The 16471-nt window shown below is 37.0% G+C and overlaps 1 protein-coding gene across 6 annotated transcripts in view; it reads left to right on the forward strand.

Annotated features, from left to right (window-relative positions):
• The window catches only part of LOC124609172, a 754237-nt gene that overhangs the window by 675223 nt on the left and 62543 nt on the right, over window positions 1-16471 (forward strand). For all 6 annotated transcript variants that reach the window (XM_047140052.1, XM_047140049.1, XM_047140053.1 and 3 more), the window contains one exon: window positions 3310-3375. In XM_047140052.1, coding sequence (XP_046996008.1) covers window positions 3310-3375 — 66 coding nt within the window. The remainder of the gene's footprint in view (window positions 1-3309; window positions 3376-16471) is intronic.

Here is a 16471-nt window from a genome sequence, read left to right on the forward strand (position 1 = left end):
AATTGGGTGATTCTGAGTTCAAATAAAATTCAATGTCATGAAAGTGTTGTATGCACTTCTTATGGGGCGTGGCTATAAAATAACAGGACTACTGCTGTAAACACTTTATTTCAAACACATACATAGTTATTTATTTATTGTCACTGTCAATATACTCCCCTCCTGTATCCCTACAATGTACGATGCAAATTTTCCATTGATGGAAACAGTACTGGAAGTCTTCCTCTGTGTCCTATTTGATGGCACATGCCAGTTTTTCTTTCCCCGCTTCAGTGGACTGAAATGTTATTCCATTTAAGGCAGATGTAACCTTTGGGAATAGATAAAAGTCACATGGTGCTAGGTCAGGTGAAAGAGATGGGCTGTCTAATACTGGGATGCGGTATTCTGCTAGAAACCTCTAACTATACAATGCAGTATGAGCAAGTGTGTTGTCTTGGTAAGAGTCCATGACTTGTTCTTCCATAATTCAAGTCCTTTTTTCCTTATTTTCTCATGGAGTTGAGCAAGAACCTCAAAATAGTAATGTTGGTTAATAGCTTGACCTTCAGGAACCCGGTGTAGTTACACATTACCTTGAATATTGAATTTAGATTTGCTCTTTCAGTCTTTCACTGCTCTTAGTGAAGCCAGGCCCCTCTAATGCATGTATTGACACTTATTTTATTGATCATAAGTGAAAAACCAAGTTTGCCACATGTTATCTCTCTTTCCAAGAAATTAGGATCATTTTCAGTGGTAATCAAAGTGTCAGTACAAACATTTTCATTAGCTCCTTTTTGTCCAATCTTGACAATTTTGTCATGGTAAATTGGCTATGTAAAATTTGCCTTATGCATTCATTGTCAATTCCTACTGTTTTAGCAATCAATCAAATACTCAGCTGATGGTCAGCTTGATCAGATTACATACTTTTGAGATATTTTCATCTATTTCTGTTGTTGAAGGGCGTCCTGGGTGTGAGTCTCCTTCAGCGTCTTCTTGGCCACCTTGGAAATCCTTGAGCCACTCAAAAACCTGCATACAGGATAAACAGTCTTTGCCATACACTTCTTTCAGCAAACAATAGGTTTTAGTGGCAGTTTTTCCAAATTCCATGTGAAACTTCATGAGAATTTGTTGCTCTATTATTAACTTATCATTTTTCTGACAAAACAAAATAATAAGACGGCCCCAGCCGCACTGATTTATTTACAGACACCAAAGACACTGCATTCAACTGAGAAGGCCTCACAGCTATTGGTCATTCATCTTTGGCACATTTGTGCTTACTCTGTGAAAGAATCAGTCCTATTATTTTATAGCCACACTTCACATGATTCCACCCACAAGGCAATCAGTTTTCCAGGAAACATATTTTCAAATGTATAAAAAATTCTACGAACAATTACATCGTAATTTTATTGTTTGAAACAACACTGTTCTCAACGAATTACTGAGCTATATTAAAAAAAAAAAAAAAAAAGAAAAGAAAAAATGCATAGCATTTACCCAGCAACAAAACCTAGGGATCAATGACCTTGCTGTTTGGTCCCCTCCCCTAAATCAACCAACCAGCCAGAACCTAGGAGTTCACAGACTTTTACTGTCTTGAGTTGAAGAAGTGATAATGTTTTGGAAGAAAACTATAGTTATGACTCAGGCCTCAGTTAAAGAAAAAAAAAAAAAAGAAGGAAAACAATGTACAAGTTGAAACTTTGTGTAATGGGTGTAGAGATCTCATATGAAAGTATGCCTCAAGATGATATGCATCCTCTCCGTGCATCCCTTTTCACCCTATCAATTAAGTCTCTGTGAAAACTTGCAAATGCTTTTGCTTTTGGATGCTTGTATTTCTGTAAAGTCAAAACGAGTTTTGTTTTTCCTTATTTTTTAGGAACTAAAGTAATGTTGGAGCTTCTCATTGCATTGTTAATATTCTCTTAAACAAACAAAACACTTAACACTGTGATCTATCTGATGAAGTAACAGTTTACAAAACATGAAAACACCACATATTTAGATGTACTGTAATTGTCATAAAATACAAGGAATTTATAGCAATGCTAGGGCTTTACTCAGAGAAAATCTTTATTTTCTGTTTACTACTAACAAAATATGCCACCTTAGGAAGATATAACTGCAGAATTTGCATGTGTTAGTGCTAATTTTCTGATTTAAAGTTGCAATAAAAATTATTTTGTTTCATTAGTTTTGGATTATGCATGGCAATGTACATTATTAGCTGCAACTGTACTAACCTATGCTGCATAACCATGTTTTGTGTAGTTTCTTGGTTTTCACATTTTCTTGAGAAGGCAATGAGTATTCTGTCAATGAGTGTTCTGTCTCATGAGACCTAGTACCAAATATCTGGATTAACATTTTAGACCATGATTTTGCATCTTTTTGTATGAGTGCTAAAAGGGACAGCAGAACTTTTAAGTTGCCTCTGCTTCCAAAAAGTATCTTTTTATTAATCAGATGAAGTTTTTGAGAAAAGTATTTGATCATAGGTAAGAAATTTGGTTTATACTAAGTATACCAGGGACAGTCAAGTTTAGGGTGTGTGTATGTTCTGGCTGATAATAGTCAAAATTTATTATCATTGTTCATGACAGGAAATATAACCATTTATCACAGAAGGCCATAAACTTGAGTGTAAAATGGAGCTTGCGCCTGAAGGGAAAACTAAACTTGAATACTTAACAGATGTATGCAGATGCAAATAAAAAAGGGAGAAAAGAATTCAAAATTGTAAAATATGTTCAGCACCAGGTTTCACTTTAGACATTCTGCATTGTATGTATTGTGCTGTATGTCACAATATTATATTCTCTCATTCATCTGATTAGGCCTTTTCATCTGAGCTTCACTTATGAAAATAAAGCTGTCATTATTATCTTTGGCTGTGTATAATTCTGATTTTGAGTCAGTAATGGGCACCATCAGCTTAACATAGAGTATCATTTAGTTATCATCAGCACAATATATAGAATCTACTTTTTAATAATATTTTTCCACGAGTTTTCTGTCAGTCATTTGCTGTATGCAGTTTCCACTGTGTTCTGTATCTGCAGTATCTTCTGTTGTGTGCACTGTTGAATTACAGTGTTAATTTTATTAAGAACAAAATTAAGTCTTCAAAGTTAGCATTTTTCAGCAAATAATGCTCATTCATATTACAGTAAATACTATAGGAAATTAAAAGACTCCAAAAGGACAGTTTTCAATTACTTATTCCAACAATTCAGTAACTGCCTTGGACTGCATGTAAATGTTATACTACTTTCTAGATAGGTGATGCATGTGCAACATATCTGTCTACAGTTCCTCCTGCTCCAGCCCCATCTCGAGGACCTCCACAAAGGCCAGCCAGTGTACAGCCAGCTACAGGTACATAGTCAATATTTACTGTCAAATATTTTTTCCAGACCTCCATGTAAAGGTAGCAGTGTGGAAAGTATCATGACAAGTGCGATGAAAGCAATTATTTGTAATTATGTAAGATATTTTATAAAGTAACCTGAAGTTTACTTAACATGAATCTGCTTTGTATTGGGTAGTGAAAATATACTTGCTTTTAAATAACTGATCATATAAGTAAAGTCAGCCATTCATCTTATAGACAGACAGTTCATTGTTGACCTTTGTAGCACAGTCGCTGAATTTCACAGTGCTAGCCCCATACATGTTGTCTGGTGCACGTGTGTGTGTGTGTGTGTGTGTGTGTTTATGACTGACCTCCCCCAACTCTCTCTCTCTCTCTCTCTCTCTCTCTCTCTCTCTCTCTCTCTCTCTCTCTCTCTCTCTCACACACACACACACACACACACACATACACACACACACACACACAAGTAGCCTTTACATACACAGCTCCAGTCACTCAATACTACCTACTCACCAATATTTTCAACCTCCAAGAATAGAGCACGCAAAAAGATGAACTGTGGGGAGATGCATACTCAACAAGAGAAAATGTACCACATAACATGCCAGCTGATATTATTATTATACCAGTTCTATTTGTTGTATGCAATTTAGGATTCTGTTGTACATTTAATGTTGATATTTGTGTTGGTGATGGCAATTCTGCCTTTTTGATGCTTGATATGGATAATGTAAAAGAAGCTCGACACATATTAGACTAAAAATGAGAATGGTTGGGTTGCATATACAGTGTATTAATTTTATGAGTGAGAGTCAGAAGCTGTGGTTGTGGCAGTATGAACATGCACCAGCTCTGCCAGTTGTTCAGAGACAGAGAATATGGAATGAGATAGGGACAAAATGTAAGCAGACAACATCTGCCACACTGTTTAAAAATTTATCATGTGCCTGTCTACTTAGGTGTTCACCAGTCTCTTGTAACAAAGTGTTAGTCACAGCTTAGGAGTTGGTTTCAGAATGATACCTGCATGCTAAGTGTAATACATACCACATCACATGCATCACTGCAGAGTGGAAATTTTGCTCTGAGGAAAATATAAGATGTTCAAGTGTTGCAGTTGAACAATATTCATTAGAAGAATGAAAGGGAACAGGGATAAGAGTAATTATAAAGGGCACCTGCCTTTTTCAGTGACTGATGAAGTACACTGTAAACATAACATGTCACTTTTTCTCTCATTTGCTAGCAAAAAAATGGTAATGCTTTTGGTTTTTTAATGGCTGATCCACAGAGTAAGACCTCATGAGTGATAGAGAGATAATAGCATGAGCTTCATCACTTTAATTTTTGAGGAGAGTATCATCATATTCCTCAGTCGTATGATAAAGACCAGCATATCTCTGTGCTTTTCAAAGAATATGTACTCTTGTTTGTGTGACCCCTGAGATAGTTTTTATGGTTTTGGAACATGAAGTTATTTATTGTTTATTATGAGATAATTTACCAGTAGACAAACTACAGCAAAAAGTCATTTACACTTACTTGTAGGCAGCAACTGCCTGCTGTCAATTGCTAGCCATTTAATTTGAGGCAGTAGCTTTGTTGGAGAGTGAGCATGCCCATCATTGTGATGGATGGAATTGTTTGGTAACTCAAACAAATGGATTGTCATCAGATGTTGCACATGTCATCAGAGTGATAGATAAATGCAGGATCAACAGGAAGTTTGGTATCAGTGCTTTTGATAGCAGGCTGGTTGTTGATGTTTGGTGAATGAACATTCCATAGGTTCAGATTCTTTATTAGCAGTTGACCATGTGCTGTGGAATAGACTTTACATTAATGATATGATACAGTAGCAACTACTATATTGATTATGTTCACATGACATGCATAAATCATTTATCCTACCTTTATTGGTCGCACCAAATTGTAATCGTAATCTTAAAATTCAATTTTTACACTAATAGTATTCAAGAATTCTCTTAAACTGTAGAGTGGGTTGTTTATTAACCTGTTATACAACTTACTTTTAAAATGATTGGGAGGTGTACTGAATTCTGACTGTGGGAGTTTATTAAAAAGTTGCAAATAGTTCACTCTGTGAGAGTTGTGTGCTGTTTTGTGCAAGCACTGGGCTTTTCAATTTAGCAAGAACTGCTGCCACCAAAGATAGCAACTGTGGGTAATAAAGTGACAATGACAGTATTTGCCTTTCACTGTAACAGATTGTAAGAGAAGAGGCCATAGTCCAGTAAATCTGTCATCAGTTCATCTCTTAGTAACAACCAATGAATAGCTGAACCATCTGGAAGAAGATCCTTAATATGAGGTACAGATGCCACCACTCCACATATGTGACTCTGCTTCCCACCTGTCACAAGGCACAGAGGTTAGCGCTGATGTGATAACCCCACCACTGAATATATGAAACGTGGGAAAAAGTCACCTGGTCTGGTGGGTTGTGGGAACAAGAACGTCATAATCCACATGTTATGATGCACCCACCTTGACAACAGCATACTATTCAGGCAGGTAGTGGAGGTATTCCTGTGCTGGGAATGTTTAAGTGGGATGAAATGAGGTCGGCTCATATGTCAGCCATTGTCTCTTACCAGTAAACAATTCTGGAAGCTACTTGCGATTTGTACCACCAACAAGTCAATGAATCACTCCAGCAGTCTGAAATTGTGTAAGAACTCTCTGAAGAACACTCACTGAACATGAGTGTAGTGCCCCTCTGCCCCAGCCCCCACACCCCTTCCTCCCCAAGATCATCTGATCTCATTCCTATGAAGCACATTTTTCCCCTCTCCTGTGCAAAACTCTTCACCCCAGAGTAGTACTTTCACCCTACTACTCAATTATTTGCTAGCTGTAGTCCAATCTGTGTCTTTCCTTATAAATTTTGCCATCTAAAGCTCCTTCAAGTGCCATGGAAATTATTCCCTGATGTCTGAACGTGTCCTATTATCCCGTTCTGTCATCTTGTCAGCGGTTTATGTTCCTTTCTTTGGAGATCCTATAGAGGACTTCCTCAATTCTTATCAGTTCCTAATTTTCAGCATCCTTCTGTAGCACAACATCTCAAACACAGCAATTCTCTTCTGTTCCGGAGTTCCCTTAGTCTCTGATTCATTACTATACAATTCTGTGCTCAAAATGTATTTTCTCAAAAATTTCTTCCTCTAACTAAGGCCTACCTTTGATTCTAGTAGACTCTTTTTGGCCAGGAGTGCCCTCTCTGCCTGTACTACTCTGTTTTTATGTTCTTCATCCATCATGTGTTATTTTGCTTCCAAGGTAACAGAATTCCTTTACTCTGTCTACTCTGTGGTATCCAATTTTTATGTTAATTATCACCTAGTCTCATTTATATTACTCCACATAACTTTTGTCTTGCTTTGATTTACTCTCAATCCACAATGTGTGCTCAGTAGACTGCTCATTCCATTCAGCAAGTCTGCAGTTCCAATTCTTTTTCACTGAGGATAACAATATCATCATATCATTGATATCCTTTCACCAACTCTTAAACCTTTCTTTTACTTCTGTCATTACTTGTTTGATGTACAAATTGAAAAGTCTGAGCACTTCATTCTTTGTCTTCCATTCTTATTATTCCCTCTTGTTCCTTGTACATTTGTATATTACCTGTCTTTCCATATTACTTATTCCTATTTTTCTCACACTTTTAAACATCTTGCACCCTTTTACATTGTTGAACACTTTTTCTGGGTTAACAAATCCAATGAATGTGTCTTGATTTTTCTTAGTTATGAAGCATAGCAGCAGAACTGACTCTCTGGTGACTTTATCTTTATTAAAACCAAAGTGATAAACATTTAGCAGCTCCTGGATTTTCTTGTCCATTCTTCTGTATATTACTGTTGTCAATGACCTGGATACATGAGACATTACACTGACTGTACAATAGTTCTTATACTTACCAGTCCTTGCTGTCTTCAGGATTGTGTGCATGATATTTTCCTGAAAGTCTGTTGATAGGTTTCTAATTGTATATTAATTTTGTTGCCAGTTCTCCTGATGATTTTAGAAAGTTTAAAGGAATGTTGTCTATCTGCCCTGTCTTATTGATCACAAATCTTCCAGAGCTCTGTTGATCTTTGACTATAATACTGGATTGCCCATGTCTTCCATATCAGTTCCCATCTCTACCATACCATCAGTCAAATCCTCATTCTCATTAAGGCCTTATGCTCTTTCCACTTATCCACTCCCTTCTCTGTGTTTAACAATGGAATTTCCATTGCATTCTTAATATTGATGCTCTCGCTTTTTATTTCACCAAAGTTTGTTTCAGCTTTCCTATACATTGCATCTGTCTTTCTGATGACCATTTCTTTTCAATATCTTCACATTTTTACTACATCCATTTTGCCTTGTCTTCCCTGCACTTCCTATTTACATCATTCCTAAATAAATTACATTGCTGCTTTCACAGGTGGCTCTGCATCTGATTAGGTAGGATAAGATTGGAACAGGACTAGAGTAGGACATGCTGGGCAGGTGAATTGTGCAGTTTATGCTCTTGGATCTTTGTTGGGGCATGATCATGATGGTAAAGGATTGTTAGTGAAAGTGGAATAGCATAGCAATGGACCAGGATGTTGTGTAGTTAGTTTTGGTGGAGGAATACCACTTTAAAAGGACTGGAGAAGGATTGTGAGTAGGTTGACCCTATTTTCTGATTGAGATAATAGGCAGTTGAAGCCCTTGCGAAAGTCGTGATTCATTTGCTCCAGTCTGGGATTATATTGGGCGATTGGGGGCTGGAGGGCGGGGGGGAGGGTGGGGGGTGCTCCTTTGCAGCCAGTTCTTGGGGATGGTGGGAGAATTAGGGATGTGTGATAATGTGGTGAGGAATATCTGTTTGCGGACTAGTTTTGGGGGATAGCGCCTGTCCATGAAGGCCCTTGTGACACCTTCAGAATAGTGGACAAGGAAATTTTGGTCACTGCAGATATGCTGTCTACAAATAACCAGGATATGATGATGATGATGAAGTCCCATACTCCTTGACAAAGCATAGGGGAACGATGCAGAAGACACGCACCACCATACTCGGCAAGGTCCTAGTGGAGGTGGTTAGCCATTGCTTTCCTCCAACTGTAATGGGGATGAATGATGATAATGAAGACAACACAACAACACCCAGTCATCTCGAGGCAGGGAAAATCCCTGACCCCGCCAGGATTTGAACCCGGGATCCCGTGCTTAGGAAGTGAGAATGCTACTGCGAAACCATGAGCTGCGAACAACCAGGATATATGGGAGTGAATTTTTGGTGTGAAGGTGATGACAGCTGTCAAATTGCAGGTACTGTTGGTGGCTGGTGGGCTTGATATAAGCAGAGGTTTGGAATTATGGATGGAGCCATCACAGAGGTGAAGGTCAGTATCCAGGAAGGTGACAAATTGGCTGAGGAGACCAGGTGAAGCAAATGGGGAAAAAGGCATTGAGCCTTTGGAGGAATGAATGTGCAGTGTCTTAGCCCTGGGACTAGATCATGAAGTGGAATTAACATGAACCAGAAAGGGGTTTGGAGTTTTGGGATCCTAGGAAGTTTTCTTGTAGGTGACCCATAAACGGTTTGGCATAGGAAGGTGCCATGCAAGTGTTCAGGGCTGAGCCACAGATTTGTTTACATATCTTTCCCTCACAGGAGAAGTAGTTGTGTGTGAGGATATAACTGGTTAGATGTGTGAGAAATGGGGTAGTGAGTTTGGAGTTGGAAGGACATTGTGAGAGGTAGTGCTTGATGGCAGCTGGGCCATTGGAATGTGGAACATTGATGTATAGGGAGATGGCATCCGCTGTGATGAGTATGGATCTAAATAGAAACGGGATGGTTTGTATCTTTAATATGCGATACTCAGCAGATGAATTTAGGCAAGATGAACTGGTAATTGAGCTGGATGCAACTTGATGCATATCCGTCATATTTATATGAAGGACATCATTTTAGTGTTATATTCTTATTGATCTAAAAATTATTGTCTACATCTACATCTACATCCATACTCCACAAGCCATCCGACGGTGTGTGGCAGAGGGTACTTAGAGTACCTCTATCGGTTCTCCCTTCTATTCCAGTCTTGTATTGTTCGTGGAAAGAAAGATTGTCGGTATGCGTCTGTGTGGACTCCAATCTCTCTGATTTTATCCTCATGGTCTCTTCACAAGATATACAAAGGAGGGAGCAATATACTGCTTGACTTCTCGGTGAAGGTATGTTCTCGAAACTTCAAGAAAAGCCCGTACTGAGCTATGGAGCGTCTCTCTTGCAGAGTCTTCCACTGGAGTTTATCTATCATCTCCAAAATGCTTTCATGATTACTAAATGATCCCGTAATGAAGCACGCTGCTCTCCGTTGGATCTTCTCTATCTCTTCTATCAACCCTATCTGGTGCGGATCCCACACCGGTGAGCAGTATTCAAGCAGTGGGTGAACAAGTGTACTGTAACCTACTTCCTTTGTTTTTGGATTGCATCTCCTTAGGATTCCTCCAATGAATCTCAGTCTGGCATCCATTCTTCCGATGATTAATTTTATATGGTCATTCCATTTTAAATCACTTCTAATGCCTACTCCCAGATAATTTATGGAATTAACTGCTTCCAGGTGCTGACCTGCAATATTGTAGCTAAATGATAAAGGATCTTTCTTTCTATGTATTCACCAAACATTACACTTGTCTACATTGACACTCAATTGCCATTCTGTGCACCATGTATCAATTCGATGTATATCCTCCTGCATTTCAGTACAATTTTCCATTGTTACAACCTCTCGATATACTACAGCATCATCCACAAAAAGCCTCGGTGAACTTCTGATGTTATCCACAAGGTCATTTATGTATAATGTGAATAGCAACAGTCCTGTGACACTCCCCTGTGGCACACCTGAAATCACTCTTATTTCAGACGACTTCTCACCATTGAGAATGACATGCTGCATTCTGTTATCTAGGAGCTCTTCAATACAATCACACAATTGATCTGATAGTCCAAATGCTCTTACTTTGTTCATTAAATGACTGTGGGGAACTGTATCAAATGCCTTGCGGAAGTCAAGATACATGGCATCTACCCGGGAACTCGTGTCTGTGGATGAATAGTGTGAGCTGGGTTTCACATAATTGTCTTTTTTGAAACCCATGCCAATTCCTGCAGTGCAAAGTAAGTTTTTGACATATTTCCCATTCTCAAACTACATGGATTGCAAATGTACATCAATGAATAAACCACAATTCACATTTGAACCAAATGTGAATCTAATATAAACAAAAAAATTGAAAAAAGAAGAATCTAGAAATTTTAGATAATTACCATATATTTAGATTAGACAGGAAATTGGAAGAAACAGGATATGAAATGACTGTTACTGAACTGTAGTGGGTGGTTATGTAGGTCAGGTCTTGCATTTGGGAGGTTTTGCACCTGGGTTGTGCACTAATGAATGACTTGTGCAGAGCAAGGTTGAGAGCTGGATTGTGATAGGGATAAACATATTGTATAGGTTGTCTGAGTGAAGGAATACTGCTTTGGGTGGTAAGGATAGAATTCTGGATAAGCCATTCCCCATTTTACACAAGATATATTCAGAAACAAGTTGAAGGCTGTGGTTGAGCTTTTCAAGGGCCTAGTGATATTAATAATCGGAGGAGGGTACTGATGCACAGTCGCTATGAGTTGGTATTGTGACAGGTAGGGATTAGTAGTGCAAATATTTTTCCAGACTATATGGGCAGAATATTTTCTGTCTATAAAGGCTCTGACAAGTTAATAACATTTCTCTGCTGTTGTATGTTTCTATGGACAATGTATCAATCAGTCACATATGAGTGTTTGGCATTCCCTATTTTGGTCGATTGTTCACATCTTGGCTACAGGTAGTTCAGTAAGATGTTTTAGAGCATATAGAAAAAGTGAATGCACCTGCTAAATTGCTCTCCTGAGAAATATTAGTTGACTGCTTTCAGTTAACAAGATAAACATGTATGGAGAATTATCCAGTGACCTACCAACACATTCATTCAATGTAAAAGAACTGTTCCAATTTATCTTAAAAGAAAAAAGCATGTCAAAAGACTTTCCTAAAAGTACTGTCTACATTTTTAATGAACTCAGGGGTCAGTAGGCATTCTGTCAACACAGGAAGGCAGAGCAGGTGTTGGCAGAATAGGTCTTCAAGGGAAAAATTCAATATTATATCCCAAATAGCACAACTGCCAACAGAAGGTTTTGACTGTGAGAATGCCTACCTGATCGTAAAACGTGCGTTGAATATGGGTTTATGACATCCATAAACCAATGCATATCTGACATAAAGACTATTCTTGGCAAGCACTGGAACACAGGAATTATTTATTGTCAGGCACTTGTAGCATACTAGTATATCCCAAAAAGAATCAAACTGGCTTGTACTTATTTTTTATTAATTTTATATTTTGTTCCCTGATAGTGCCTTTCAGATCTAATGATTTGCAAGTTATAATTCTCCTGATGATTTTGTATCAGCAATTCCCAAATCAAACTGACTCCCAAAAAAATCAGGAATAGTGTGTGGCAGACAGACAAGAAAATTCACTTTACTGATACACTTAAAAACCTTAGACAAATTAATAATGGGCATGTAAGAGTCAGCACTGAAAACATTGGTGAACAAAAATGATACACATTGGTCATATAGTAAACTAACCAAAACTATTTTGAGGAGAAGAACAATGAAGAAGAGGGAAAAATGTGGAGAAAAAAAATCAAATGGCTGTCTGTGATGTAAAGTGTATTTTTGTTATTGACTGGTAGTATTGTGGTATTGTTGCACTTTTGTGGTTTCTTGAATAAATGTTTCATTTCAAAACAGCATTTGGTGTTTTGTCAACATAGTAGCAGATGGGCATAGTTGATAAAGTTTTCACAAAGTGCAACAGTTGTAGTGGATTTGTGTGATAACTTTATGTTATAGCAGTGTAGAAGATGAGACAATGGCCAATGAAAGACAGCAAATTGAAAAACTCACTGATGGAAATTGGAAGACTTGAAGAATTATAATGAGAACTATCTTATAATGTGACGAAATCTTTGACGTCATAGATGGTGAGCTGCTTAAGCAAGAAGAAAGTGGACAAAATTATGAAACCAGTCTTGCTAATTGGACCAAGGCAACTGCAAAGGCAAGGAAATGGCTAAGTCTATCGCTTGACACCAGCCATTACTGTTTGTTGGAGAATGCAAGACTGCTAAAGAGATGTGGGATAAGCTACATAAAATTTATGATGTTCACTCAACCAAAAATATCTATCTGCTTCAACACAAATTTCATAACATTTTGTGGGAAGCAACTAATGGTATACTAGTAGAGTGACCAGCATGAGAACTTCAATTTTCACCAGTTTTAACATAAAAAAACCCCAGAAAGTCGCTAGATTTCTGCCTTCAATATAATATGGTGGAAGACTTAAGAATAGGCTACAACTTGTCAGCCCTGACCAATGACATCATTTCTAAGCCAAAGATAATACAGAGCAAATATATGAAAGCATAATCACTCTTCACAAACAAAGAAGTGTAGCACAGCGAATATGCACCTTAGAGTTACATCACATGAACAAAATTTGTGATCGTACACTGGTAATGCATTCTGATATGAGAAACAAAGCAATGAAACATGGAAAAGAGATGATACAGATGTAGATAATGTAAATCCATTCATGTGATACAACCTTATACAACCAAAAAATTTTAGAAAATGAGAATCTGTGGATAAATGAAATAAAATCAATGGGACAGACGTGGAAGTAAGGGGGTTTTGGTTGGGGAGGAACTAAAAACAAAAACTGATAAAAACAATAAAAACATGGAAAAGAACAAACCTATGTAAAACATCATATGACTATTGCAAATAGTTTGGTAATACTGGTATTGTTTATTCCACTATTTGCAATACTGGTGTTGTGTTTTGTATAGGACACCAATATTATCAAAAATGTAAAAAGAATAAACCTATGTAAAACACAACACTAGTATTCATAATAGTGGGAAAAATGACAACTGTAACATGCATATAACAAAACAATTAAAAAATGATGCCTGAAATGTGTTATAAAACATGTAAAAATGTGTAATATACCAGTACAGAATTAAGTAAACAGGTAGACAAATGCCTGTTAAAAATCTACTTATGCTTCACTAACTTAAAATTAAACATAGGTACCTTGATTAAACATACTGTTGTGCTCTGCCATCACCCCCTCATGCTCAATTATATTTTCTTGTATTTGCTGTTTATCTTCTCTTCAGAGACTGTAGCTGAAGTTGTTCTGAAGCTTATGATGATTGTTGAGAGTACCAATGGTGGTCTCTATCTTTTGCAACATCTCTTTCGGCAGTTCACATGAATGGCAACATTTGCCTTCCATTTTTAGTTCATGTTTTATGCACAATATATAATGCAATGGCTCAATTTTCAATTTGTTCTTTTCATTTGATTTTGTATTGTTTACAAATCTGAACACATGCTCAACATTTACATTAGAACTTGGGAGTGACAACACACTTGAGGTGATATTTGCCAGTTCATGGAAAGAATTTTCTCTTCCAGAGTTTCTATAACAATATACTTCTACCCAAAATTTAACACAGTCATCCACTTCATCCTATTGTACATTGTGTAAATTATTCCACTGTAAGTTAGTAGCTGTTAATATGTCTTTATCGTCTGTAAACAGTTTTGCTATATCAATTACAAACTTTTTTGTAGTACTGAGACATTTGTCAGGCGAAATTAGGGCCAGGAAAACACTATGTAGTTGATTTACTATCCCAACAATGGATTTAAGACAACTTACATTCACAATTTTCAAAGGCAGTTTTTGGTCATTAATTGCTCCATACAGCTGCTTCTATATAACTTGTCTAACTGATGAATGGGAGATCAAGTTTTAGGTTTCTCTGAGTAGAAAATCAAAGTTCCTAGGAAGGAATTCTACAGTAGTACAGGAAATTGCTTGTTGCAGAGAATGACACATGTATCTAATTAACTGCAAGTGAAATAATTCAGTTTTCTGACTGTCATTCACGCCATTTTTGATACCAATCATTATCAATGCACTGTTGGTCCCAATTGCTACTAATTTTGCAAAATTCAAACCTCCATCCTTTATACAAGTCTTTGAGATAAGAGAGTCAGCAACACATTCATTTAGTTGTATTATCTGCAAGTAGGTTGTAGCAATGCTTTGAGTTTGTTTCTGAATTGTACATGATGGCTATAATTAATGACTTCATAAATGAATAATCATTAATTTCATCAGTCACTAAGTTGTAACCCCCACCACCAATATATTTTAACAAATATTCCTCAAAATATGGTCCTGTGACATTGAAAATGGTAGCAGAACATTTTATTCTGTGTATCTTAAGTTCTCTCACACTCCTGGTATCCGTAAAACCCGATTTACAGAGTTCACACATGTGGTCAGTTACTGTGAAAGAACAGTGCTTTCCAGTGAATAATGAAACTTTTGTTTCAAGATTCACTGGTTTGAATGGTAATACATATGGAAAACAATAAGGTACTTCCACTTTTATGTGCTTGTTAGTGTTCATATGCTTCGTTAATCACTTAATTTAGCTGATAACTGCACTTTACAATACTTACAACAGCACTTTGCATCATCTCCCTCCACTTTACACAACCACTTTTTGTAGTGTTCAATTTTTAGCCAATCTGCTTGAAGTCTTTGCAGGTACTGTGTCTTAAACAGTTCAATGAATTTATTAAAAAGTGACTATCATTAACCAGCTTCTTAAAAGTGCAAATGGAGAACTACATTGATTTTGTTATTGTCATTTCAATGTCATGATAAGCCATAGGGTAGGGAATCCCAGGAAAAATTTTGGATATTGAACAGTGATATATCAAAATACTGGTATATTGGAAACATTAACACAGTACTTGTAATAAATATCTACCATGTCAGTAACACTGATATTTTGTGGATGCTAACAAGGAATGGTAAATTCATTCCAACAATTTCTTCACATTTCATGTCAAACTAACGTACAATTTACTATCATTGTTTCAAAAAACTCCAAATTAGTCGCGGGAATGCTTTTAAAATGTTCAGAAATGAAGCATGTCACAAAACTAAAAATCTTATCACCAGACTGAATTAAAAAACGCTAAATCTAGTGACAAAAATGCTAAGTTGGTTACCCTGTATGCAAGGCCATTCAAGCAAACTTGATTAAGAACAAATTCAATTGACATTGTTAGACAAGCTGATTGATGATGGTGACGTCTCAGCTTGATTTTTGCAAACTTTGCCTGCAGAGTTCAGTTACATTTATATTGCATGGCATGATTTACCTGCTGAAGATAAGACATGGAATAAGTCACAAAAATTGTGATTAAATTATGAAGTGACAATAACACACCATGGAGATGAAAGTGTAGCTACAGCAATGATGTCGAAAATGAAGATTAACAAACAGCAATCAAGACACCATCAGTCTTCATCTGAATCTGATACATTAAAAACATCTCTTTGTAAAAGGAATTAAGACAGAAAATGCTTTCCATGTGGTAAAGCAACTCACTTATCAAAACAGTGTAAAACAGATTGGTTAGTTTCATGAGTAAGAAAAAGGGTCAGTGGTCAAACGCAAGTACTATGACAGGCAAAAGAGAAGATTGTGCTATGTTGTCAAAAGGTGTAACAGCAGTGGAACATTCAGGAAGTTGTAGTTGTACAGATAGGCCTACTTCAAAAACTGAGAGAAAAGTTTTAATGGTGGGATACAACAATTTTTCTGATGTGTGGTACATCGACAGTGGTGCGACACATCACATAACAGAGCAGTGTAATTGGTACACTACGTATGAACCATTTGAAACTCTGAGGGAGATGAATAGTGCCAATAATGGTGTGCAGATTGAAGCATTTAGCACAGGTCGTATTGATGTATGGGTTTTCAATGGTCAAAAATGGACAGAACAATATTTTGAAGATACTTGGTTTTGTCCTGATGGATGCTGTAATCTACTTTCTACATCTACATTTATA

This window comes from Schistocerca americana, chromosome 1 (genome assembly GCF_021461395.2).
Source record: "Schistocerca americana isolate TAMUIC-IGC-003095 chromosome 1, iqSchAmer2.1, whole genome shotgun sequence".
NCBI lineage: Eukaryota > Metazoa > Arthropoda > Insecta > Orthoptera > Acrididae > Schistocerca > Schistocerca americana.